The 26,943-nt window shown below is 41.0% G+C and overlaps 1 protein-coding gene across 1 annotated transcript in view; it reads left to right on the forward strand.

Moving 5' to 3' along the window:
- ZCCHC2 (zinc finger CCHC-type containing 2) overlaps positions 1-26,943 on the forward strand; it is a 48,712-nt gene that overhangs the window by 6,750 nt on the left and 15,019 nt on the right. The window contains exons 2-8 of the mRNA XM_035317586.1: positions 19-658; positions 11,905-12,016; positions 15,900-15,976; positions 18,251-18,322; positions 21,127-21,239; positions 23,151-23,245; positions 26,739-26,822. Of these exons, the coding sequence (XP_035173477.1) occupies positions 19-658; positions 11,905-12,016; positions 15,900-15,976; positions 18,251-18,322; positions 21,127-21,239; positions 23,151-23,245; positions 26,739-26,822 (1,193 nt within the window). The remainder of the gene's footprint in view (positions 1-18; positions 659-11,904; positions 12,017-15,899; positions 15,977-18,250; positions 18,323-21,126; positions 21,240-23,150; positions 23,246-26,738; positions 26,823-26,943) is intronic.

Genomic DNA, 26,943 nt, shown 5'->3' on the forward strand with positions numbered 1-26,943 from the left:
CGCGGCGGCGGCCCGCACCGACAAGGAGACGGTGTACGAGTGGTTCGGGCTGGTGCTGGGCTCGGCGCAGCGGCTGGAGTTCATGGTGGGGCTGCTGGACCTGTGCAACCCGCTGGAGCTGCGCTTCCTCGGCTCGTGCCTGGAGGACCTGGCCCGCAAGGACTACCACTGCCTCCGCGACTCGGAGGCCAAGGCCAACGGGCTGAGCGACCCCGGGCAGCTCGGCGACTTCCGCGACCCGGCCGTGCGCTCCAAGCTCATCGTCTACCTGGCCCTGCTGGGCTCCGAGAACCGCGAGGCCGCCGGCCGCCTGCACCGCCTGCTGCCCCAGGTGGACTCCATCCTGCAGAGCTGCCCGGCAAGGCGGCCCCCGGCGGGCGCGGCCGAGGAAGAGGCGGCCGAGGAGGAGGACGACGACGACGACGACGTGGTGGTGGTGATGGACGGCGCCGGGGAGAACGGCCAGGCTCCCCTCCCCGCCGCGCAGGGCCTGGGCTTCGGCGCGCAGGAGGAGCTGCTGCTGCTCTTCACCATGGCCTCGCTGCACCCGGCCTTCTCCTTCCACCAGCGGGTCACCCTGAGGGAGCACCTGGAGCGCCTGCGGAGGGCCCTGTGCGGGGACCAGGACGAGGAGGGCTTCGGCCGCCCCCGAGCCCAGGTAACGGCGTGCCCCGCGCCCTGCCCTCCCGCTGGGCTCCGTCCCCTTTCTTCACCCCCCTCCCCGTGATTTTCTAGGAGCCGAGGCGAAGCCCCCCAGCCCCCGTGGGTTGGGCAAAGGGCACCCAGAGCCCCGACCCCCCCCTTCTCTAGAGTGCCTGCTGTGAATGTGGGGCTGTGGCGTAATGCTGCCCGATATGACGTAGTACTGGGGGGTTCTTTTTCTGGCCAGCCATGCTTCCTGATGCTCTGCTCTTTGAGCCCCCGTGTTGCTAGAGCGTAGGATGCAGAGTGCCTGTACGGCTCGAGTGGCTGCCTCGTACGCTGCAGGCCGCTGAAGAAGTTGCACGATGCAGAAGTACAAGCGGCAGCTTGGCTAAACTCATGAAAATAATCATAACGCCAGATAGAAACCATATGGCCTGAGAGAGCTTTCCCCAGGGGCTCCAAACAATAGAAGGTGTTGGGACAATTTTTACGTGGAACCTGCGCTCTTCCCCCCAAAAATGAGACTTGGCAAGGATCAGGGCTGTAGTCAAGGGTCAGCGGCCACGAGGCTGGTTCTCAAAAGCCGTGTTCCGTGAGATGGTTGAAGGCCTTTGGGAAGGGGTGGTAATCGTTTTACTAAACAAGCAAATTAAAATGTCACAACTGCAACTTCTGTTCAGAGAAAAGCTTGATTTCTGGGTGGCTGTCAGGAAGCAGCAGCAAAGCACATCTTGAAAGCAGATGTGCCACTTGTTGCTGGAAGGTGGCTGTCACAGAGCGAGGACTCTCCATGAGTGGCACTGAAGCATTCTCATATGCAGCGGCGATATCTAATCGCGGGTTTTTCCCCCTCCTGGTTATCCGTTGCTGCCCTTCTGGTGAATGTTTGCTTTAGAAAAAATCTGCCCCATATTTATGCAACCAAGTCATCGTCTTGGAGCTCTGCAGTTTTTGGTCTATAGATGGCCTCTCGTGCAAAGAGGAAGAAAGGGCTGGAAGATAGGTACTTACAGTGCAGACAGGCTGTTAAAACCAACACCTCAGATTTTCAGGGGGGACTAAACAGAAAAGGTACAAACAGTGTTGTTTTTTTTTTTTTTTTAAATCTACTTTGAGTGCTGTCCAGTTCGGGCACTCACAGAAAGGAAAGGAATACTAAAGGAATGGCCCTTGTTCTCCTTGGTAGAGGCTTTTGAGGACTACTGAAAGGAGACAGGGATTTTTAAGTCTTCAAATATGCTAAGTACACGCTTGTACCATTTTAAGGCCAAAGCGCATTTGGCAGGTCATAAACTAGTGGGTGGATGTTATGGTACTGAAATCATACTGAATTCATAGCGTAAGTCCAAAAAGTGTTTGTTTTGGCTCACTGAGCTGCATCAAGTCTAGCTCTCCCCAAATGAGCCCTGCAAGTCCAGCAGAGGGGGGGAAGATGGGGTTACAGGAAGCGGTAAGGCCGGACACTGCTCTTGCTGGGTTTGAAGTGCTAACACCCAGAAGCACACTTCCTGACTGAAGCTGGCACATCAGCTCTAACTGCTCAGCGCGTCCCACCAAATGTACTGGGAGAGCAGGCTCCCGTGAACTACTGGAATTGCAGTCTGCTCTGCGTAGTCTTCTGGCTTCAGCGTAAAAGCAGGCTTCCAAGTTGTGGTGGTTTCTTCTGCAAAGGGAACACGGAGAGATCCGAACCTGCTTGGCTGAACATGCGTGTCACATATCGCCTAGTCTACGCAGGGCTCGACTGCGTGCCTTCTGCAGGGTTTTTTATTTCTTTTCTTGTTAAATTGTAAATAGAGCGGAGCCTCTTCTGGGAAGCAGTGGCTGACGGGGCACGGAGGGACTGACGGGTGAGGTTCTTCGCTTCGGGTGGGCAGGGACCCTGACAGACGAAACACGGAGGGTAATGGAGTTAGGGTGGCTCGAGGCTTCTCACAAAATGCCGCTGTTCCGTTACACGGGGCCGGGTTTAAAATCCCGTCAGGCGCCCGCGTGCGTCTTTCACCACCCGCGGGGTGCCCCTGTGAGGGCCGCGCCCCGCGGCTGGGGCCAGCCCCCGCCCCCGGCCCCCCATCATGGCGCCCCCCCCCCCCGGCGGCGCTGCGGGCCCGGCCGCCCCACCGCTGCCCGCCCCCTCCAAGATGGCGGCGGCGCGGCCTGCGCTCGGCGTCACGTGCCCGCAGGGCGGGATCCTCCCCGGCCCGCCCGGGGAGGAGGGGGGGGCGGGCGCGCGTTGCGTAACGGGGAGGCTCGCGGGCAGCCAATGGCAGCGCGCAGGGGCGGTGCGTGCGGCTCCCCGGGGGGGGGGAAGGGGGTGCTCAAGGGCCCTGGGCGTGCTGGAGGCCAGGCTGGATGGGGCCCTGGGCAACCTGGTCTGCTGGGAGGGGGCTGGAACCGGGTGGGCCTTAAGGATGTCACACAGTTTAGTTTTTTTCTCACGACTGGGACTGTTTTCTGGTTAGGGCCTGTGCTGTCTGGTAACATGGAGCTCGCGTGCAAGTTGCTTCATGACAAGGATCTAAGAGGAGACCAAGAAGGGCAGCTATCCTATTCTAATTATTCTTTAAGAACCTAACGTTTTGTAGTGATACCCTTTTACAAATTCAGCTGGAAGTAATCAGTAGACTCAAAACTTGTTCGGGTGGGATGGACAGAGGTAGAATTGCCTTATAATTGCAAAAAATTGTGTTCTGAAATACAATGTTTACATAACGTCAAAACACCTGATAGAATTTGCAAATTTCTAAATGAAGATGTAGGGGAAAAAGTCATCGGTGCATTAAGCTGTGCAGAATATGGACTTTGAATCTGGAGTTGGTGTATAAATGAAAGCAGCAGCATTCACATCTGTGGTAATAAAAGAACATTACTAATGACCAAAAACTAAGCTGATACCACTATCTTATTATCAGTTTCAGTAGCAGAACAGCTTAATTCTGGTGTTGATTACATATGTTTAATAAGTCCATCAGGATCAAACCTGTTTATGGCCTGTCTTACTCCAACCCAGATCTATGTTCTGAATGCTGAAATAGTGAAGGACGTCTGAGTACATACAAACATAATAAACGTGGCTTGTGTTATACACGGGAGCATTTAATCAGGCATACCTGATGGTAATAGAGCTAAGGTTCTATTGAAATAAGCAATCTCCTGCAGATAATGGCTTCCTGAATAGTTTTATAATCACCTGGCTTGAGGATTCTTCACACAAAAAGTCCCTACTTAAAGGGAAAGTTTCTATTTACAGGATATTTTGTTTAGTAGGCTTCTATTTATAGTTTATTTTGTCTGCAAAGTAGAAGAGTGCTTTTATGACTGATCTTCAGTGACTTGCAGCAGCACAAGGTACTAGAACTTAATTTTAGATTCTAAGAGCTCTGAGAGAAGAAAAATGCATGCAATCCCATTTTGAAGCTGCAGTGTACTCAAATACTTCTTTAAGTATCACGGTATAAGGGAAGGTGTGCCTTCAGTCTGGTTTAAATAAGAGACAGAAGGATAAAGATGACATTATTGTTGGCAAGAATCTTTTAAATTGTGGATGGTCCAGCAAAATACTAGAGTTTTGCATGTTTTGCATACTGAGATACAAACTGTTCTGGTATTCTGTCTCAGTGACTGTAACATCCTTGTCTCTGAGCAGAAATTTCTCCCACTCAAAACAGGAGTTAGGGATGTCCGGAAACATTACTGCAAATCTTCTGGGAAGGAACTCATGGATAGATAAAGGAGCTCCTAAAATGTAAGACCTCTGTTTAAATGTACATGCTAATGCTCCAGAAAACTGCAGATGGAAAACTTACAGGGCTTTCAGTTGCTTTAGTCATCGTTCAGCTCTAATTTTGAGGTATTAAGATTGTAGCCTTGCCCAGTTCCTTTATGCCAGCCTTCAGCCTCCCCCAGGTTTCTGTGTCAATTTTTTCTCTGTTGTCTTAAATAAGAACCGGGGGCATTGCACATGTACCCATGGCTTCCTAATGCTTGCACTCACCTTGCTGCTGGTAAGCTGTGGTTGGGTTTCCAGTGTCACCGTCCCAGGGTTGACTTACCTGTAGACAGCAGGATCTCCCTGGGCTTGGAGTACTGAGGGTTCACAGTTCTTTCTAAAGAAAAGGATGCAGACAGCAGCAGTAAGATCGCTGTATCTGTGGAAGCACACTCTTCCATGGAAGGTCTGTAGCTTTATCTCTAGTTTTCCATAGGAAGTCTGTAGGTTTATCTCTACTTAAGCTTGTCATCTCATTTTCTTGCTGATACCAGTGTCTAGCCATATCAATTTAGACGACATTACAGTTGATTCTCTATTAATAGTAATTAATACTAAATGCCTAAATTTCCTCCAAGATTTGGTAAATTTTTGCAGTATCTTCCAAGTCTTAATCATTTATACTTTGAGAGACTGATGCTTGCAGAAGACAAGCTCAGAGATCTGGCTGGAAATCACACTCCTTTATGAGCTTGTTGCCATTCCTTGGCCTCTTAATCTTGTCTTTTTTGGTAGATGAAAGTAAAAATACATTAAATTGAGAAAGGGGATTTGATGCCCTGAGAAGTGTCTTAAGAGCAAGATAAGAAAATGGCAGACTTTCTGTTCAGAACTTGAACATCATGCATGAAAGAATACTGTTAAACCATGCCTCTTAGATGTATTTATTCTCTGTCAGTAGTTAGCAGTGGCAGTGAAGGCATTGTCTCCTCTCAGAACTAATTGTGCTTGAACTATTCTTAAGGGGCAAATATTTTTTTGAATCTTTTTGCCACCCTGGGTTGTTGTGAGAATAACTTTTGTGTATCAGTCTGAACTAACACATTCAAGTAATTTTCTTCTTAGTACTGAAGCTGTATCAAGTTGTGGGATGAGCAACTGACTGGAGATGCAGTAACATCTAAACTGCTGCATTACTGGCTTTAGCTTCAAGATCTCCCTTTTGTGACAGGCTAGCTAGGTTAAACTGTTGTTTAAATACAGGTAAAAATTCTGATGCAGATGAGACTTCAGGAACTTGCTGTGTCTCCAGCAAACACAAGGTGCAGTCTTCTACCAGCAATGTAAATCCCTGCTGTAGCTGACACGTCTGGCTTTTCAAGGTTAGTTGTTGTAGGTCTTGACAGCCAAATTTAATAATCCTGCATTAGAGGTTGGTATACCCTTTGTCTCAAAATTGTCATGATTTCGCAGTGCTACAAGTTGACCAGATTGCTGAAGCTTTTCTGTGGTGTACTTTTCTACCATGAATCAACTGGTGATTTTTCAGAAGTTTTGTCTGTCTCACCGTGCTTTATTGCTGCCTCTTAGGGGTGAGCTCTTCAAATAGTTTCACTAAACATCAGTGAAGAACCTGGCCTTGAGCACTTCCACGGATGGGGCATCCACAGCTCCTCTGGGCAACCTGTTCTGGTGCCTCGCCACACTCTGAGTGAAGAATTTCTTCCTTATAGCTAATCTATTTTTTAAATTTAAAACTGTTCCCCCTTGCCCTATCAAGGGATCACCCCCCTCAGCCTGCTTGTTTCTCCCCAGGCTGCAGGACTTCACAGCTGCCGTTGCTGAACTTCACGAAGGCTTCTGTCAGCCAATTTCTCCAGCCTGCGATTATGAGTAGGATAAGCATTATTCTTCTGGATCTTGATTCTACATGTGAAAACCGAGTTAAGAAGGAAGCCTTTGTTTGCTGGCTGTGGCCAAAAGAGAGAGAATTGTGTAGATCTTTGTGGTGTTAGATCTTGAGGTTGATTCTGTTCTTGGTCTTGTCCCACAGCTCTATGCATCTCAAATCAGCAGGGCAGTTACTGCAGTTGCTTAGTGGAAAGCTGGCAAACAGAAGTGTAACTTCCAATGTCAGTTGGGCAGCTGCCTTCGGGCTCGACCTTGCATTTGGCAAGCAGCTCTTTCAAGGCAGTAGTGCCTTTTTTTTTTTTTTTTTTTTTTTTTTTTTTTTCATGGGAGACAATCTGTTGCATCAAGAGTTGTCAATTCTAGCAGATCTGAAGAATTGGGTCTGCTGCCGCCCTGTATTTTTGCATTGGTGTTAAATGCGCACACTGGATTTCCATTAAAATATATGATAGCATAAAAATGCTCTATCCAAACTACAGCAAGAGTTAAGTGATAGAGTGCAGATACAGATATGTGTACGTGTGGAGTTTCACCTGACTTGCTTCTGAAGAGGTGGTACGGCCTTTGTGCCGCCATGGCTGCGTGGCCGTGTATCTGCTGCATAGCTGAGAAGCACTGAGGATGGTAGCTTGTAAGGATTGTGTTGAGCAAGTCATGGCTTTAGTCCCATAACCGGCCCCAGATCTTCCAACTCAGGGTGTTCTGTGAGTCTCTAATCTAATAAAGATTATTCTGATGTTACACAAATTTCTCTAAGGTATAGATGCTGCAGTTGAGAAAGTGTGGTCAAGAGTTAGACCTTGATTCTTCCAAGATGCTTCTTCAACATTGGTTATCTGGTTTTGTTTGCCAGTTCCCACGTGTACATGAATGAATAAGTTGCGCTGCTTTACATCTGCACAGCCTGCAAGGCTAAGCAGTGCTGTCCCTAGCAGCACATTGACTGAAATCTCACAGAAAAATAAGCTTTCCTATTTGGGTGTTTAGAACTAATCAAGCTATCCAACTGCTGCAAGCAGGTTTCCCTTGTTAGTGCTCAACAGAGCTGATGCATGAATAGCTCTTTTATGAAAGGGCAATGCAAACATCAGAAGACTTACGTGCATCACTCTTGATGATTAGTAGGTTATCCAGTAACAGATTTCATTACAGATTGCCAAACGAATACCAGCACGACACTTTCTCATCAGCAGTCTGTACTAATAGAAGGTAGAGTGTGGACATTTGCTGTGCGTAGACTAGCTGAGACTTTCTCAGCTTGCATATGTTAGCTGTGCAGAGTAATGTCTTTTTGAGCAGGGCTCTCCATTTTGAGCAGTTGATGCTTGTTTCCTGTGGTAGGTGTTTTCTTTAATAAGGTGCTTGGTTTCAGCCATGTGAGCAATGATGTTCCAGCTACAGAACTCTGGTCTAGATTGTGAGAGCAGACATATCTTAGAGCACTGTTTTATTTCATTTAGCTTTCAAGGAGAAACGTAGCTAATGCCCTAGCCCGTCACAAAGATCTGTGAGATTATCAGATCAATTATTTGGCAACTCGTTTGGGGCCACCCACGTTACTTGCTTCACTGTATTTAATCAGCAGCACTACGAACCACACAGAATCCTTGCATGTGAAAGCCTTGCAGTGATAAAAGCCTTTGCAGGAATTCATCTTATGCTTGCATGTGTTGTGTGAATCCATTTTATTCATCGGCAGGTGTGGTGGGTTAACCTTGCTGGTCACCAAGTGCCTTGAGCCACTCTCTATCCCCCTTCTCAGCAAGGTGGGGGGAGAGAAATGTGGATGAAAAAACTTGTAGGTTCTGATGAGGATTGGGAGATGGCTCACGAATTACCATCACAGGCAAAATAGACTCAGCCTGGGGAAGATCAGTTGGATGTATTGCCAGTTGATAACAGGAAGGCACTGAGAACTAAAAGTAACAACAAAAAAAGCCAATCCACAAAACAAAAAGCACCTTCATTCCACCACCTCCTTTAAACCAGGCTCAACTTCAGTCTTGACTCTTTGATTGACCCTCTTTCCACAGAGCAGTGGGATGGGGAAAGGGGGTTGTGGTCAGTCCATAACACTTCGTCTCTGCTGCTCCTTCCTCCTCACACGCTGCCTCTGCTCCAGCATGGGTCCCGCACGGGCTGCAGTTGCTGCCAGGGCAGGCTCTGTGCCTGGCTTCTCCATGGGCCGCAGCCTCCTCCAGGCCACATCCACCTGCTCCACCGGGGGCTCCTCCACGGGCTGCAGCGTGGAGATCTGCTCCGTGTGGGACCCATGGGCTGCAGGGGGACAGCCTGCTCCACCAGGGGCCTCTCCACAGGCTGCAGGGGAACTGCTGCTGTGGGCCTGGAGCCCCTCCTGCCCTCCTGCTGCACTCACCTGGGGGCTGCAGGGCTGCTTCTCATGTTTTTCTCACTCCTCTTTCTCATAGCTGCGGCACAGCATTTTTTCTCCTTTCTTAAATATGTTATCATGGAGACGTAATCAGCACTGGGCATTGGCCAGTGGCAGGTCCTTCTGGAGCTGGCTCTTACCTAACAAGGGGCATGTTCTTGGCTCCTCGCCAAGGCCACCCCTGCAGCCCCCCTGCTACCACAGCCTTGCCAGTAAACCCTATACAACAGGAAATGACGAGCACAATTAGCACTAAACTTAGTGACCATTGACAGGAACTCCTGAGCAGCATAGGCAGTGTTAAAGGGCTTGTGGTTGTGGTGTGACTAGCACCAGGTAGTAGCCATTTAGTATTTGTTGGCCCTCCAGACTGCCTGGACCTTCCAGTCACTCACAGGCCACTCTGGCTGTGGCACTTGTGTCTTATTTCCTTGCAAGTGCTTGGTGTAAGACTCTCGTAGGAGCTAACGCGGAGTTGTAATGCAGCTTAAGCACAGGATCCGTAGCTGGCACAGAAACAATGTTTGCAGACTGTAAGCTGCAAGGTAAAGCTATGACTGCCCTAGATAGCCTACTGTCTACCTCCTGTATTCCAGTATGTGCCATGAAAGCTGTCATTCACCGAATACGTCGTACATATTACTGGTTTAACTTGCTAGGTGAAGAATTTTGTGATTGAATTATGATTTATTTACAGTTACAATAATTTATAAAATTATCAATCAGGACTTGTTTAAATACAAGCTTGAACCACATAATATATTGCAGTGAAGAGGGAGCCTTCAAATGTGGATGTAGTTCACCTCATACAGAGAAAGCTGCCATACATAGGAGAGTAACCACTCCAGAATAAGACTCTGCAAAAATATTTGAACGCTATTACAACAACGATATATATTGTAGGTGAAAAAGCAGTTGTCTAGCATAAGGAGGTGTGGCAATACTGTTTACTGCTTCTCTGATATAAGATGAGCAAAATATATCTTTGAAACAAATTTTATTTCTAAACCCCTCTTCTAAAAGTTACTTATTAGAATAGATTGTAGTTTATTTTTCTGATAATCAAAACAAATAGCCTGACTTGAAAAGCAAAAGAGGGCATGACTTTAAATTCAGTAGCAGATCTGTAGATCTGTTTGTGAGTTAAAGGCAATTGACGATTAGGTGGAAATCCTAGCTGACACCTCAAAGTGAGTGGAGCACTGCCTTCAGCTCTTAACAATCATGATTTCAAAGGTGGAAAAAGACATCAGAAAGTAGAGCCAAGTTAATATCCACCGTCAGAGTTCATCCAAAAGTCTGTTGTCTTCTACGTGTGATATGGATGATACCAAAGCTGCTTTTGGCAAAGCATGTGGATGTAGTGTAAGGGAGACCTTACTTAGATAATTAACACTGATCATCTCTATAGGAAGACATTCACTCTTACTCTAAAATGTTTGCTGAGCTTGTTAACTTACATAGTCTGGACACAACTGCTTAATCAGAGTGGTGATGCTTTGCATGGACAGTCTTAAATGAATCACTGTTTTAACAGGGTAAATTTAATTCCCAGATGCCAACAGTTCTGCCAATAAGGCATGACCAGGAGTTAATGCTTAAAAACTGAAATACTTGCCTTTGGCTCTGTCCTCGGCTATTATGAAATATCTGGTGAAATGGTATCGTTGGAAGTCTTGAAGAGATCTTAAAGCGGCTCTCTCCAGGGCATGCTTGTGATTTTTTTTTTTAGTAAAATAAGTTTGCAAATTGGCTTAGGGCTGTTAAAATGCAATCTCACTGATATGCAGCTATTTTCCTTTCTTGTTCCAGGTTTGACATTATGCTCATAATTTGTTAGACATTTAAAGCATGAAGTGATGTTTTCGTCAGTAAAGAAGTTTGCTGAGATGATCTACTGAGTGACTAGGGATTGGTGTGAGTTTTATCTCAAGGAAACAACAAGTGCTCTGTATTTTAAATCAGATTGCTTTGAAACCTGAAATTACTGACATTCAGTGCAGAACACAAACCATACGCTGCTTTGGATGAAACAGCTGAAATGTCTTTCAATTCCTCTGACTGTTTGTAGTGCAATCTAAAGGGCACGTTAGATGTTCAGCTGCTGATTTTGTACCTCTGTGGATGAGACTGATGAAAGCTGGATTAACAGTATGTCCAGGGCAGGCTCGATGGCAGTGTGATTACCTGGGACCTAAAAGAGTTGTGTGTTTGGTTAGGAGTTGCCTCAGTTTTTACCCAAGCCACAGATGCTGTAAAGCTGCTTTAGTAAAATGAAGCAAGCTATAGTTGGGACATCTGCAAAATCTTAAAAAGTATATTCTGTAAGGGAATTTTGATGTGTTTCGATGCCTGTGCTTCCTTGTTCTGGTCTGTTTTTTGTGAGTCTCAGATCTGTCCTGGCAGCTGGTTTGTCCCATAAGGAGTCTTTCAGGAAAAAAAAAGAAATTGTTTCACATTCTTGTACGTACTTTCAAAAATCTTATGCTTCCTGTATTTAGAAATTGTAAGAATACTGTCTGAAGATTTCTTCTTCCCTCTACCTTTCTCTTATGAAGGTCTTTAATGGAGTAATGCTCTTCATCCTGAATGAGAGAAGTAAACTTTAAACTTTTAGTATTTGTCTACAACAAAAAGTGTCCATTTCTCCCAGAAACTTTATTTGTTTTAAGATACTCTACTAAGATTCAGGGTACAGTAAATGCCCCCATCTAACTTCTTCCTTTTGAAAGCTTTCCTGAGAAAACTAACTTCTGTTCTAGCAACCAGTACTCAGTAAAACACAACCAAACAAAAATGGTATTTCATTGATGTGCATGAGACAGAGAACCTTCTTTCCCTCTATGTGCTGCCACTGCTCCCCACGCCTCCCCACCTTGCCACAGAGGTCCCAGTAGTTGCATATTGATGGTACTTGCGTGCATGTGCTAAGCTCATACTATACTACTACGTGCTCCAGGTAAAACCAGATATCTCACTTAATAGATAAATCTGTCCCCCACATCATTCTGCTTTTAAAATAAAGTCATTGTTACTGTGGAGGTGATAGTTGACAGGGGGAAAAAAAAAAAAAAAAAAGAATTGAAGTTGCTAGTGATCATTTTGACTCCTCTTAACAGCTTCATTTTTTATTTTTTCCTGTAGAATATCAAAGAACTGTTTTGGGGGTATTTTCTGCTGTTAAGAGCACATTTTGATTGTATGCATTATATTAATATTCTTCCTTTTTCTTTCTTTCTCGATTTAGAATGACTTTTCCCATAGTGACTGCATGTCAGGTAATGAGACCAGTTTGCTAGAACGAACCACAGCACCTCATGATGGACTACCGATGGCTTCCCATAGACCTCAGCGAGAAGGTGTGTATTCTGAAGTTTCTTTTCAGGAGTATTTTGAGGGTTGTTTTTTTTAAGGCTAAACTCACCTTGAAGTTGCAGAAATCTTACTTCTTTCCTGCTCCTCTGAATGAGAAACTGCAGTGGTGGGTAGGTATAATAGCTTCTCTGCCGCCTATTCGGTCTTATCTTTATTATGGCAGGTTGTCATCCTTGTTAGCTGCTAAATGCTTGTGACTGCATGCATGAAAACTGATTGCAAGTAGGTGTCCTCCTGAAAAAAAGTGCTATGGCATTTGGAAGAAGGCAAGAAAACTTAATGCCACTGTATTAGTGTTGTTTAATATTTTAAAACAAATTTAAGCATACTGTGAAGCCATGAATAGCTTTTGGTAATCAATTTAGTTGTTTGATTAGCCTTAAAACAAACAAACCAAAAAAAAGAAGAAAGGAGGTTTTATAGAAGGGGTAGTTCAGAGAAATGGGAGGCTTTCAATACAGAAGTAAGTTGTATTTTGGATCTACAGGGGAGAATAAGGATAAAACTTCAGAGCACAAACAGAACTCGTTTGTACAGTTGCCAGAACAGTTTGAAGAAATGAGCATTATTGAAAACAGATTTCTTCTTACTCTTTATTCTCCAACAAGATTAGCAGATCACTTGTCTACTCAAAATAAGCTTACACTATCTTCTGGTTAGTGAAGAGCTAGCAGTCTGGGAAAACCATTGCTATTCTTTTGTCCTGATAAATATCCTTTTGTCTATATTGTGGAGATTTAATTACACTTTGAAGGCAGGCAATTTGCAAGTTTTAATTACTTACCAAAAAAAAAAAAAAAACAGATTATGGCAGATTTCAGACAACAGACGTATTTGAAAACCTTTTACAGAGTTTTAAGAACAAAGTGTTCGTATTCACAAATTAGAAACAGAAATGGGAGACTCATCAGTGACATTCTTGAATTAAATAACAGAAGCAAAGCAAAGATGAATAAACGAGTCTAGCAAAGTATTTAAATATTTCTCAGTATTTGTATTGTATGTAGAAAGGGAAAAATCAGAATAATTTTGTGATATTTTTTATATTAGATTTATGATAGAGGGTCCCTGCTACAGTAATCTCCAAACTGGGTTAGAAATAGCACTGACAGTAAAACTTTTTTTTTTTTTTTTATTCTCAGCTTAGTTGATTTTGATTCTTAGAAATCTCAATTGATACTTAAAATAAAATGAAAGCAGTATCACATATGTTAGACTTAATCATCTTGAATGTGTGTTGCATTCAGAAGAGATTTAGAGGTGCAACGCACCTTGTTAGCTTGTATGTTCAAACATTTCTTCTTGGTCTCACCATTTAGAGTATTTAAAATGTGATTGTGGAAACAGGATTTTAAAGTAGGCTATTGAATCTGTGAAACTAAGGTTGTAAGGCAATTAGGCAGTAATTATCTGTTGTGTATAACTTAGTAAAACTGAGCATTTAACAGCAGCAAAAGTAGTTAGGAAGTTGAAGATACTACACTGTGTAATAAAGTTTCTTGGTATTAGAAGACAAATATATTTAGCATTGATAACATTCAGTAGTTTAAAATAACCACAGTCTAGTTAGAAAGAATCTTGCCTATGTGTGAATGTTAAGGATGCTGATTAGTTTCCATAATTAAATATATGCGTGTGGTGAAATAATGCAACTTAAAACATTATTCTTGGTTCCAATTATGGGAATCAACTTTTTAATTAGCTTCTGAATATCAGTCCAACTGATGGTATTGAATTTAACGTTGGCTGTTAAGGAATTTTAGTGCACTAAAACTAATGTTAGGCCATAGCCCTTTTTCTAACAGTGCTTTTATCTATACCAGAGAGGTAAAAAAAAAACAGTTTTCCATGATGTATAGATGTATGTTATTATTTGGCATCCTTAGCGCATCTCAGATTTATTTGATTTTGCAATAATTAGTCTTCAGTAATTCATGAAAATGAACTGGTTGTCCAGTTCTTGTAACTCCCAGGTAAAGGGTAGGTAAAGGGTTACAGCCAATGTACACCATTCCAACTCAGCATTTGTCACTCTTCCCAAGAAAAAGATTGGGAGCTGAATACTATCACTAGGCTTGTATATGTGTTTACTATTCTGATTTTTAGAGTTATTAGATTGCTAAGACTTAGTTTTCCTGGGACTGGCGTATTCAGATGGGGATGATGCTTCAACTGTAACTCTAACAGAATTCATTAGAAGTGTTGAAGTCAGATGAAAAGGTAATTAGTTAACTTCCAGTGATAAGCTTTGCAACAAATACTTGTAGGCAGTTGATAATTTTAATTGTTATGAGTAGTTCCCAATATATATCCCCTGCTTAAAAAAAAAAAGGCAGTTAAGAATTGAAAGGATGTTAACAGGTAATACACACCCTCCAAAAAGAGCTTCAAAAGCACTGAAAAGAAGCATTCATGGTGCAGATTTGGCAGACCTGATTTTGAATAGAAATTTTTACATGTTATGATCATGCTTGTAAGGGAACAAAATTCTGTTGAACTCTTAGAACAGCATAGCAGGAAAAGTGTAAAGCCCATCTCAGCTATACGAGGATTTTTATATACAGTATTACCTGCATAACATTTTGTGCTCTGAAGAGTATCTCTGGATCCTGAAGGCCATACATAGCTGCTGCTGTGTCACAGCCAGAACTTGTCAATTCCTGAACAAAGCAGATTATGGGGAAGGAATGTTTAAGTAAAATGTACTTTAAAGTACCCTTCTTCCTTTTCAGTTCAATCTAATGATACTCTGTGTGGTATGATTGTAGTAGCCTTCTGCTTCTGCTCTTCATTTGGCAATGTGCACTTGCAGCCCAGAAAGCCACCTGTATCCTGGGCTGCACCAAAAGCAGCGTGGCCAGCAGGGCAAGGGAGGGGATTCTCCCCCAGTGCTCAGCTCTGGGGCCCTCAGCACAAAAGGACATGGATGTAATAGAGCGAGTCCAGAGGAGGGCCATGAGGATAATCAGAGGGCTGGAACACCTCTTCTACAAAGACAGGCTGAGGGAGTTTGGGTTCAGCCTGGAGAAGAGAAGGCTCCTGAGAGACTCTATCAGACTCCTATCAGACTCTTTGCCAGGGGATGTACTGATAGGACAGGGAGGAATGACTTTAAACTAAAATAGGGTAGATTTAAATTAGATATTAGGAATAAGTTCTTTACTTGGAGGGTGGTGAGGCACTGACACAGGTTGCCCAGAGAAGCTGTGGATGCCCCATCCCTGGAAGAGCTCAAGGCCAGGCTGGATGGAGCTTTGGGCAACCTGGCCTGGTGGGAGGTGTCCCTGCCCATGGCAGGGAGTTGGAGTTAGATGGTCTTTAATGTCCCTACCAACCTAAACCATTCTGTGATTCTGTTATTTTCAGTTTGCTGATACTCACTTTTGACTCCTTTAGGCCTTCACCAAGTGTTTTCTCCCACCTAAGTGCCTTTCAGAAATTTGAAATTCAGTTTGCTCTCACTACTACTTGACGTTTCGGAAACAGATGTGGAAAACACTGTCACTGTTCTTTTTCAGTGCTCATTACTTCTTGGAATAAAGATGCAACTTGACTAATTTTCATTGCCTTTTCACTCATAGTGGTTAACGATGTATTTACATGACTTCAGGTTCAAGTAACCTCTTGGTTAATGCGCAGATTCCTGTGATCTGCAATGAAAGGGTTGTGGTCAGGTCTGAGAAACTCTTTGTAAGAGAACAAGGTTCTACCTGCCCCCTGCAGTTTGTTATGGTAAAATAGCATCTGAGAAGGAGCTGGGTTACGTGAGTCGGTAAATAATGTATGTCAGTTCTCAGAGTGGCTAGGTAAATAGGTACGTTTTCAAACTGTAATTTTAGTATGCTCAATAAACTGTTTTTCTTCCAGCTGTGCACATTGAGAAGATAACCCTGAAAGGAGTACCAAGAAAAAGGGCTGACAAACATTTGGAGTACACATTCAAAGTAAGCAAATAACCCCTGGAACATTGGTATCTTCATAATATCTATAGTAGAGGTATACAGCTTGTTTCAAATACCTGCTTAGACGACCATTTTTAATTACGTGAGGCTCTTCAGAGATTCCTGGAATTATCCTATAATTCTTTCGGATTCAGTGTGCAGAGCAGGTTTTTTTATGTAATTGTGGGCATAAGGTGGGAAAGTGTAAAACACCAGCAACAGTCATGTGTGACATTACTTCAGTAAACTTGGCTTATGCTGTTTTGGAGCAAGTGTTGCAAAAAATTCTAAAACTAGCTGATTGCTTGCTCAAGTGACAAAGACGTACAGTTCCTGTCTGCAGCTACATATTACTTGAAGTCATATATTAATCTTAGATATCATTAATGAATGACAAAACTTTTTTTGTGGCTTGGGTGTTTTGTGGCTTTTTTCATTTCCTGAAAACAAACAAACAAACAAACAAAAACGAAAAAGATGCTAATAAATTTGAAGGCCTTCCTACTATAGTCTTCATGTATAATAATAACTAGAGGCAACATACCAAACAATCACGAGTGAATTTTAAACAAAACTGAAACACGACTTCACGCTACTTTGGAAAAGAAGCTTTCAGTATTGAAGTCTGCTATTAAAGGCTGTAGTTGTTTAAATAATAGCTGCTAAGGCCATTGCTGGTGATATTCTGGTAGAGTCGAAGTCATAATTTTCTTAGCAAGGATTGACTAACATGAGTCATTTGGTCAGTAGATGCAGATCTGGTATACCAGATTTGGTCGTAGCATTTTTCCCCAAACAAAAGAATGTTGTAGATCAAACATTATAACTAATGTAACTGGTCATTTGATGTGGGTCATGGGAGCTCTTTGAAGAAGTAAAAAGAGGTTTGATGTTGGACATGTCTGAAGCAGAAATTTTGTAGGAAAAAAACTCAACCAACCAAAAAACAAAACAAAACAACCACTTCTTTTGCTGAGGACATTAATATAGAATTTAGCCTTCAATTCTTAGATTAACTTGCCCAAGTATTTCAACCTTGTCACTGATACTTTGGCCAAATAGTCTGTGAACTAGGTACTAGGTAAAATACAATAGTAGATAGAGGAGGTTTGTACAGAATGCCCATATGGATTATTAATATTGAAAATCGCAACACTATTTTAGAAATTCAGCATGTAGATGGATTTGACAGTGGTTTTGAATTTCTTTGTTAAAGGGGGAATGTTTGGAGATATTCTGGGAAGTATTTGAGTAAGCTTGAATCGACTCCACCTCATTTCTTTTAGAAAAGAGTTTCCTCTCCTCATCTGTGCAGGTATATACTGTGTTCCTCACAGTAGATCATTTTATGCTTGCCCAGCCACTGCTTCTTAAGGTTTTAACAGCAATTTACAGTCATGGCTTCCCAACCGAGGTCACCAACAGTAGCTGGCATTTCAGGGGACTAAGATGAAGGCAGTTGGTGGTTGACATTTTCCTGTCTGCTCTTTGGAGTAAATTAATATTTATAATTGCCTTGTCTGCTCCCATTACACAGAATCTTCCCATGCATGTAATGGGAATCTTAAGCACAGAGGTTGACTAAAAGCCAGGCAGCACTCATCTAACCAAGCTGCTTTTTTCTCAAAATGTGCACGTGAAGGTGCTGTTTTAATGCTTGCATGTTGTGACAGAACAATAAGCTACTGAAAAATTGATAGAAGTGTATACCAATATGCTGTCTGATTCTTGAGTAGCTTCCTTTGGAACTTGAAATATTCTTTACGAATTGTATCCTACAAGAAGTTTAATATGACCATATAAGAATCAAACCTCAGGCAGATAAAATTATTTTATATGCAAGAGAATAAAAAGATTTTTGTTAATTTATTTATCGACTAATGGGAATGGCAGCAAGAACTAAATCCAGTATGTCTGACTTACAGTTCTTTGCTCTGTTTTTTGAAGTTAATGACGACTGTTTGGTAGAAATCCTGTAATTACACAACCTTCTGCCTGGCTTCTTTTGGAGTCACTAAGTAATCTTCAGGGACTTGATTGCATTGACCTGAATTTGTTCATATTGCTTTTAGCCACAAATAACATTAAAATGATCTCAAGATGTGCACTCAGAATTAGTGTACATCTCTGAAAGGTACACTGTTATCTCTGTTTTGCCTGGTATTTTACTTAGTTGCTAGTGTTAAGTATGATGATCTCAATATAAGAGTTAAGAAAATGTTAACTGCTATGATCTTTGGAAAACAGAAACTTTACTCATTCTCTTTCATTATTCAGGTAACCTGGTCCGACCTTTCGGTAACATGTGTAACAAAAACACACCAGGAGCTTCAGGAATTCCTTCTAAAAGTACGTATTGACATATTAAAATAGTGTTTCCACATTAGATTTATAACTTCAGATGTAGGAGATCTGTGATTTCTGAGATGTAATTACAGAAACAAAAGCGGGCTACTAGCTATTAACCATTTGAATCATGTGCATTGTGGTGGAGCAATATGACAGATGAAGAAGCTCAATAGAATGTTTGAGGAGTTTCAAATGATACAAATTATATTCCCGAGGGATACTTGTCTGGCAGCTTTAACTGAACTGCCTTAAAACAACCATAAAATACACTCACGGAGTTAATATATAGGGGCAAGCACTGCTAATTTGCTTATTTGTGCCCTATTAGAATAACCTTAAGAGTATATTCATTTTGATTTTAATTAATGATGTGGAGCCATGAGCATAACAGTTTTTAATTTTACTGTCGCATTGTTCAGCAGAACAAAGGCAGGCATATTCACTGTCACAAGGCATTAAACTTGAGAAACTCTAGAAGCTGCTTCTGCGTGCATGTGTATGTTTACAAAAAGTAGATATTCTCTAAGACCCTCTCCCTCCTCTCAAAGCAGGGAATGTATTAGTGTGCAGAGACAACATGTGGATCCCCAGAGTGTGATGACCTTGAACTTTGTGTTTCATTGTCAGTGCCTAATATTTGGGGTTCTATCTATTCTGGGGAATTCTATATTAAACTGCTCACTGCTCAGGGTACTAAGGAGAGTTCTGTTTTAGGCATGTTTCAGTAGCATCTGAAGGTCTTACTGCAGTGTTAATTGCAAGTAGAACACCTGTTATTGTACAAAGGCCACAGTCTTGTTCGCTGTTTGTCATCAATATGGTGTTTTCTAGTGTTGTAAAAATGAAGGAAAGTATTTGCTGCTGCTGTAATCTAGTTGGAATATCTAGTTCCGAGAGTTCCCAGAGCTTGATTTGTGAGGGTTTGAATTATGGGTGGGAATATCTAGTTGTGGATGGGATGTCCACAAAATTTCTCTATTCGTGAAGAAAACCTTAAAAGCAGGGTTGTCGTATGAGATCCTCTGCAGCTCGTGGGATGAGTGCTGAACTGCATGCCTCATGTTCTCCTACCTGCAAAGTAAAGAAGCACACCAGCTTTCTGATTCTAGGACAGAAAGGAATGGGCAAACTACTTGATCAGAAATTAGGAGTTTGTGGGTGGTAGGAGTAAGATAACTGTATAAAACTTGTTTCAGAGTAGCAGCATTGATGAGAAAAGCTAAGGTAGTAAATAGGGTAACTTTTCCTTATATTTGAAGAGCACCTTCTCTTGGATGACAAGCATAAGAAGTTATTTGCATGTAGGAAATTACCTACACATGTGAAAGGACTAACATGCTTGTGGTAACCAGACTGTCTTATTACCTGGAGTTAAGATAGCAAGCGCCTACACTTGGGTTTGTATGACTCTGAATCTTAAACTACAAGAGGAATTGAATCCCTTTAAATGAAAGCTTTAAAGGAAAAAAGTTCCCTGTTTCTTGAGGCAAAATTATGTACAAAATATTGTGACAGGAAGTTTGCACTTCCCCATGCTTTTGGAATAGCATGAGTAAACCATTTGTTTAATACTGACAAATTCTTCAGTCAGAGATATTCAGTAACACATATTAAAGCCAAAGTGTTCAGAAAAGCTACTTTCTGTTCAGAAGCATTTCTTTCTGTTTTCATATCTAATGCACTTCAGGTGCTATAGCATTGTACTAATAATAACAGCATCTGTCAATCTGAATTCCAGAAGTTGCTATTTTTGCTTGTTACCAAGCAATTATCTACATTAGAAATAGTGTCTGTTTATTAGTAGCACTTCAATCTGTGAAAGAATTACTTAGTGCTTTGCTGTTACACCACTAGCAGCATGGTATATCCAGCTGGCGCTCTGGATTGGGCATATTCCAGATACACGAGAGGAAGATGCCGCTATAGTGTAAGTTGCTTAGTGCTGTTGATCAAAACTGATGATAGATGTAAATCAGATCAGCAATACCTTTTAAGTTTAGGAGGAAACATTTCTGCTGTGGCTGTTTTCTTTTAACTGTACCAAAATTAAAAATATATATGATTATTTTTTCTAAATAAATTAACTAATTTCATGAGCTTTCATATACTGTAGTATATTATTTTGGAAGTTATAAATGTGAGAAACTTCTGTTCTAGGGAAAACTTGTCATTTAAATTTGACAGCTCCTTGGTAGCAAGAATTTTATGTTCTGAACTGGAGCATCAGAAGGCCTCACTTTGTGATACTGGCATTGGAAATAGAATTATTTTTCATGAGAAGCTTTGGTGTTAATAGCAACTGGAAGAGGACTTGCTACTGAGTGATCTCAGGATTGCCTGCTGAAACCCAGTGCATTATGTATCTTTAATTGGTCATTTCTACTCTTTCTTTGAAATAATTTAATCTAGTGAAATTATGAGAGTGAGTACAGTGCTCGGCATCTTCCCTAGTATTTTTTGTTGTTTCAGACCTACTTTCTTTGTGTGAAAGGTTTAAAGAAAGAAATTGAAAAAGGATTGAAATTATTCTGAGAAAAAACATCGGTGAATTTCTGAATCTACATGTTCTTTTAAAGAGAGCTTTAGAGCTTCATGCACCTAGACTTGATAGGAGAATTTACTGCAAAGTGTTTCTCTACCAAAATTAAATTATGATAATTTGTTGTACTTCGTCTGCAAATTACTTTATTCAAGCTGGAATAGTAGAGTTTCCCGTAGATAACAAAAGGTATAAAGACTGATGATGAACAAAGATAATCTTAAGATGAGCAATGAGTAATTGACATTTTTAACCTTTTTCTCAGCTTCCAAAGGAATTGTCTTCTGAAGCGTTTGACAAGACTATTTTAAGAGCACTAAATCAGGGTTTTCAGAAGAGGGAAGAGCGAAGGCATGCTGATCTTGAGCCCATAATCAGGTGAGAATTCTAGCAAATAACCTGAAATGCATTATCTGAAAAGGGATTGCAATCAAGCTAGATGACTGCTAGGGACAGTGGAATTCTGCTTTGTTAGTTAATTTATGAAGAAGATGGGAAGGCAGTGATGAAATACATATTTTTTTCTTGAAAATAAGAGTCTATTTTCAAACTTCAATGGTGTGGATTTATTAAGGAGTAATCATCCAATTAGGAAAGTATTAGTGCAGGGCAACATAGTGTAGCAATGATTTGTACTTTAGGGAGGAGGGACTTGTCTCCATTGTGCAAAGACATATTTAGAAAAATTAAAAAGTAACTCAAAGTGCTATTTTCTCATTCTAAATCACGACAGAGTGACACAGAACAGAATTTGGAAAAGAAAAAACAGTAATAATGAAGCATACCTATAAAATAAATGCAATGCACACATTTGTAAGAAAAGGGCGGTTACCTCATAACCTGTTATCTAGTTATGAGAGTGCTTGCTGAGCTGTGGGCCATTTTGTTTAAATCATGTAACTCAGAAAAGCAGTATGAATTTGAGTATGCCTCCCTTGTTCTTTTTATTTGCTATAGGTACCTTGTCAGGGTTGTTCAACCTTATTCAAAGTAACTTAAAACTATTAATCAGGTTAGGCCAAGTGTGTCTTGAGACAGTTGCTGAAGTAATCAGGCACTGCTTCTCAAGCTCCTGCTCTGAATACTGCAGATACTTGTGTCCAAGCTTCTTACATTTCAGGATTTTGTCTCAATAGCTTAGCTACAGAAGATACAGAGCTGCTGCATGCCTCAACCTTCCCCTTCCCCTCTCCTTCCCAATTTTCTTTTATTTTGCTCTGTACTATTATTTGTCTCTTATTGGATTGATTTTCAAGGTAAAAACTAGATCAGTTTTGACTAATATCCTGTTTTTAAATATTGGTTGATTGGCAATACAGAAAGGTTGTAAGGCCTAACTGCAGAATAATTACAAATTCAACAGATTGAGGATATCATTTCAATATATCCAGCCATATTATATTATGGAGTTGTAATTACTATTTATAAATGAAGTTGTGACTATGCTAAATAACCATGTGAATAATCTTGACAGTAGCATTACTGTGGATTTTTTTTTTTTTCTTACGGTGTCAGTTTAGCAGAAATGTGTATTTAGGTGTCTTAAGTACGTGCTTGGTTGGCCTTTTTTTTTTTTTTTTAATTGCCTTTACCCCCCTCCAAAAAAAAGCAGAACTGGTAGTGCTGGCAAGCAAAAACTGGATATCTGGTGTGGGACTTAAAATATTTATTCTTGGACTATTTTCTTGTCTGAAGCTATAGGAAGTCGCTGAGCTCTTGGGAACAGATTCTGAACAGTGCTGGGCAATTTTGAGAATCCTTCCCTCTGTTCTTTGAGATAATTAGGAAATTCAGACACTGTCTTTGTAGGTGAATTCAACTTTGTATTTAACCAAACAAGTGTTTTTAACAAGCAGGTTTTGGAAAAAAGCTGCTTTGTATTTAACTTTGTATTTTACCAAACAAGTCTTTTTAACAAGCAGGTTTTGGAAAAAAGAAGCTGAGGAAAAAAGTTAAAGCTTAAGGTTCAGTGCTTTTTTGAATCTGTCCAAGCTTCTGTCTGATAATGTTACAGGAGGCTAAAATATTTGACTTAGGGTGACTCAAAAGTACATATATTTTTAATTTAAAAAAATTCATTATACTGATTTCTTTTACTGGCTGTACTCCAACTAGGACTGAACAACAGAGCTCTGAAGTATCCTTTAATCTTCTGTATGCTCAGTGTGCAAGTTTGCAAGTTAAAGTGTTTAGTCTTTTTAAGAACTACCTAGTTTGCTCTTAAATGGTAATTTTGTTTTTCCTATGAAATATTACTTACAGTTTAACAGAATTTCGCTTAAATTTCAGGCAGCTATTTTCAAATACATCACAAGCTTTTCTGCAGAATCAGAGAGTATACAACTTCTTCCAATCAATTTCATCAGAATCTTTGCACACTCACAGTAAGAAATATCTTAATACTGTTCTATATAACAAAAAGTCTATAAAAAGTGATTCTTCCTGTCATGCCTGATTATGTTTTTTAATTACATATTTGTATTACATTGTATTCTACTGGTCATACTTGAACTCACTGCCAATGAATAGTTGTTTCAGCAGACATATGCTTTTGACAGTAGGAATGTGCTGTGAAGCATCAGCTTGCGTTCTTTTCTTTCTTTCTTCTCTGTACCATCATGCTGTTAAAATACGTAAAAATAAATAGAGCATGTGCAACAGTTTGGGACTTTATAAGAAATCCCAAAACGGGCCAGAATCCCCTGACCTCACTACCACTTCAGCAGTAGGACAAGTGGTATTGAATAGAAATGCAGCCAAATATTTTTGACCATTTAAAAACTTATTTAAAGCTTCAAGACTTCAAAGGAAAAGCATGTTTTTTTATTAAAGCTACTGCCATCTTTTTTATGAATCCTGTGAAAATGAATGATGAGGCTGTTGTAAGCATGGGAACAAAAAGCCTTCTGCACTGATCCCAAAACATTGCATGTTATTTATTTGGTTTCTTTTGTAGATTGTGTTTGTCTTGATATTTAAACTAAGATTTGTTTAGGGTACCTAGTATGTAAATAATGGGATGGTCCTGACTTCAGATCATACAGAATCTTGTTCAAAACATTTGCTTTGCTGATATTTCCTTGGTGGACCTGGTACTTGTGTATTGTAAGTTGCACAACCCAAGCTTAGCTTCTCTGTTAGGCTGCCTTAAGATGTGCTCTTTGTTTCTATTGAATCTTTTCTTCCTTCAGTGCATGTTATATACCATGACAGTTACGGTACTGACTATGAGACTGTAGCCTCAGAAGTTGCAGAAGATCTTAGTAAGGAATAAGTCAGAGTTTTTGAACAGACTGCTTGTGAGCACTCAAAAGAAAATAAAGGGATGACAGCTAACACAAATCCGAGATGATACATGTGGTGTATCAAATGTGTTCTTTCTATGATCAGATAGGGCCTAGTAACAGTTAGGACATTCTTGTATGTTGGTTTCATATATAAGTTAAACTAATGAGGTCCAGGATGATTGTGAAATTGGCTGGAATTTATTGCTGTGAAAAATTCTGACAACTCTCTTGTAATGAAGAGCTGCATGGAGAGGAAGGAAGTTCCAAGGTCCAGAAAGATTCACATTAACGATGGACACACTGCATAGGATATGCATGTATTAGTCTATGGGCTACATCTACATCTAGGTGGGAAAAAGGTGTCAATATGTTGTTGTACATTATTATAATTTAAAGTGATTTTCACAAATTGTAGAAATGCACTGAAAAAGAACCAGTGCTAGGTCCCATCGTAATAGACTCAACTGCATTAGTGCAGGACAGAAATGATCTGCAGGGCTGTTGGTAGTTTGAAACATTAATTCTGCAGGACGATGCCTTACAGATTACAGAGTGATCATAAATGGGAGATAATTTGTAATAAAAAACAAAACAAAAAACGTGTATATATGTGCATGTAGGCTACATGAAAGGTCATGAGGATTTGTCAGATCTAAAATGCATGACAGATAGAAAGGATGAGGTACTTCATTGTTTAGCAGAGAGGAGAGAGAACTTCTAATGGGCTTAACTTGCTGTGAGGAAGATTAGGCTCAGGGACAGGCAAGAGTCTGGTGATTACCAGAGAAGTTGGTAGCAGTGAGTCATGTCTGAGGTCAGGGCAGAAAAGTCAGTAGGTCAGGGTTAAGAACAGGATCAGCGAGACGTGCCAGGCCCAGGCACGGCTGCAGCATAGCCCTGGCAAAGACCTGAGCCTGAACGCGGCTCCTGAGCCAAAGGATGGAGGCCCTGCATGAGGCGTCTCCCAGCTCTTTCCCACCAGTCTCAGCCAAGATTGCGAGACTGCCCTGTACCAGAGCTGGTCTTGAACACAGGCGGGTGTGGTCCTTGGCAGGGCAAAAGAGGCTGTAGAACCCACTGGTGTGGTTCAGGGCCCTGACACTGAGATAGATATTAAGGAAAGCTTTGATGAAGACAAATAGCATGATGAATATAAGTGTAGTTGTTTCCCTGTTGATAAGGGAGACTGGATAACTTCTCTGGGACGGTTCACCATCACATTTACTATAGTGCAGACTGTTACATGTGTCATGCTAAAACGGAAGTACTCATCAAGCTCTTTTTCGAGTTTTTATTTATTTATTTATTTATTTTATTTTTTATTGCTGGCCACTGTGTTTTTCTAAATTTCATGTTCGGGAATCCTGAAATCCTGTGAAGTATTTACAATTGCAATTTAGGCCATGGTGACATATCTTGAATACAATGGAAATGCTGGAGGAGAGGGAAGAAGCATGTGTTTGAGAACTGGGATGAGATTTTTCTTAAATCAAATTTGCAGAATGAATTAGCAGAGAAAGTGACTCTGGCTTACATTGGTCTTCAGTTAGTTTTTAGATCTGGGGATAAAACGTCCATTCACAGAACTATAAAAATACTCTATGAAGTACTTAAATGCTATAGGTATGATTTTAGTAAAACCTTTGTGGAAATAAATTGTCAATTCAGTGGAGGATCTTTATACCTTTAATAGTAGTTGAGATCTCACACTGAATAATATGTTCAGTAAGCATAATTATCTATGCTGTCACAGTTCTGTTAAGGAGGGAATCAATTAGCTCCCTTCTGGTTCATAAAATCAGTTATTTTAGACACTTCTTCAGACTGGGGTAAATTTTTGATCCCAGTAGACTTCATTAGAACATGATCTCTTGGGATTTAGTATGTTCAATGCAAACAATACGCAGGAAGATGTTCCCATCGATACTTCAAGATCCTGAACAGCAGCTTTCAAATGCTGTTACCTGCACTAACTTGGAACTTTTTGAGAGGAATAGTTGAATTCTAGAGTTAAATTCACTGCTGAACTTAGTTCTCTTTCAGAGTGGGGCACTGGTATTTTTGCAACAAAACTGTAAATATTATTGCCACTTTTTGTTACCTTATCTGGCATAACAAGGCAAAAATGATGCATCAAGACTGTGTTAAGGGTACTAGAAGATTTCAGCCCAAATTAAGTCTCCTTTGCCAGGAGAATGACTTAACAGTGGAGAGTAACTCGTTGCATAAAAATTTTAATAACTATAGTTGGTCTCCTGCAATTTCCTGCTGAAACAGAAAATATTATTTTTGAAAGTCTGATGCGCAGTATATTTTAGAAATATTCATTATAATCACAATCCAAAGCTTTCGAAATTTCACCATAGCTTTAAAATTGTTTTGCATTTTTTGTCAAAATAAAAGCATCTCCATAGAGTCTCTATTCTTGGAGACTGCCTACTTTGAAGGAGATGATGTTCAAATAATTGCCACATGCAAACCAGAAAGTTCAGACTTCCATTTCCCTAGCTTCCAGTTTAGTGCAAGCACTCAGGAACTGTCCAGTTGTTCAAGATCTATAAAGTTACTACGTGAACTTTATTCTCTGCAGGTAACTTACAACCCTCTTTGAAGATGGTTAAAGCACCAGAACACTTCAAGGAGGACAGTTCAGAAGCTTCAAGTCAGGAGGAAGGTAGTTGTGTACTTAAAGGTGGTTCTTCTCTGAGAAAATTTACCAGACTCAGTTCTGGAAATCATGCAGTTGACCAATTTCTTTATTGGTACAAAGCTGAGAGATTTGGATGGAATGTGCT

This window comes from Oxyura jamaicensis, chromosome 2 (genome assembly GCF_011077185.1).
Source record: "Oxyura jamaicensis isolate SHBP4307 breed ruddy duck chromosome 2, BPBGC_Ojam_1.0, whole genome shotgun sequence".
Lineage (NCBI taxonomy): Eukaryota > Metazoa > Chordata > Aves > Anseriformes > Anatidae > Oxyura > Oxyura jamaicensis.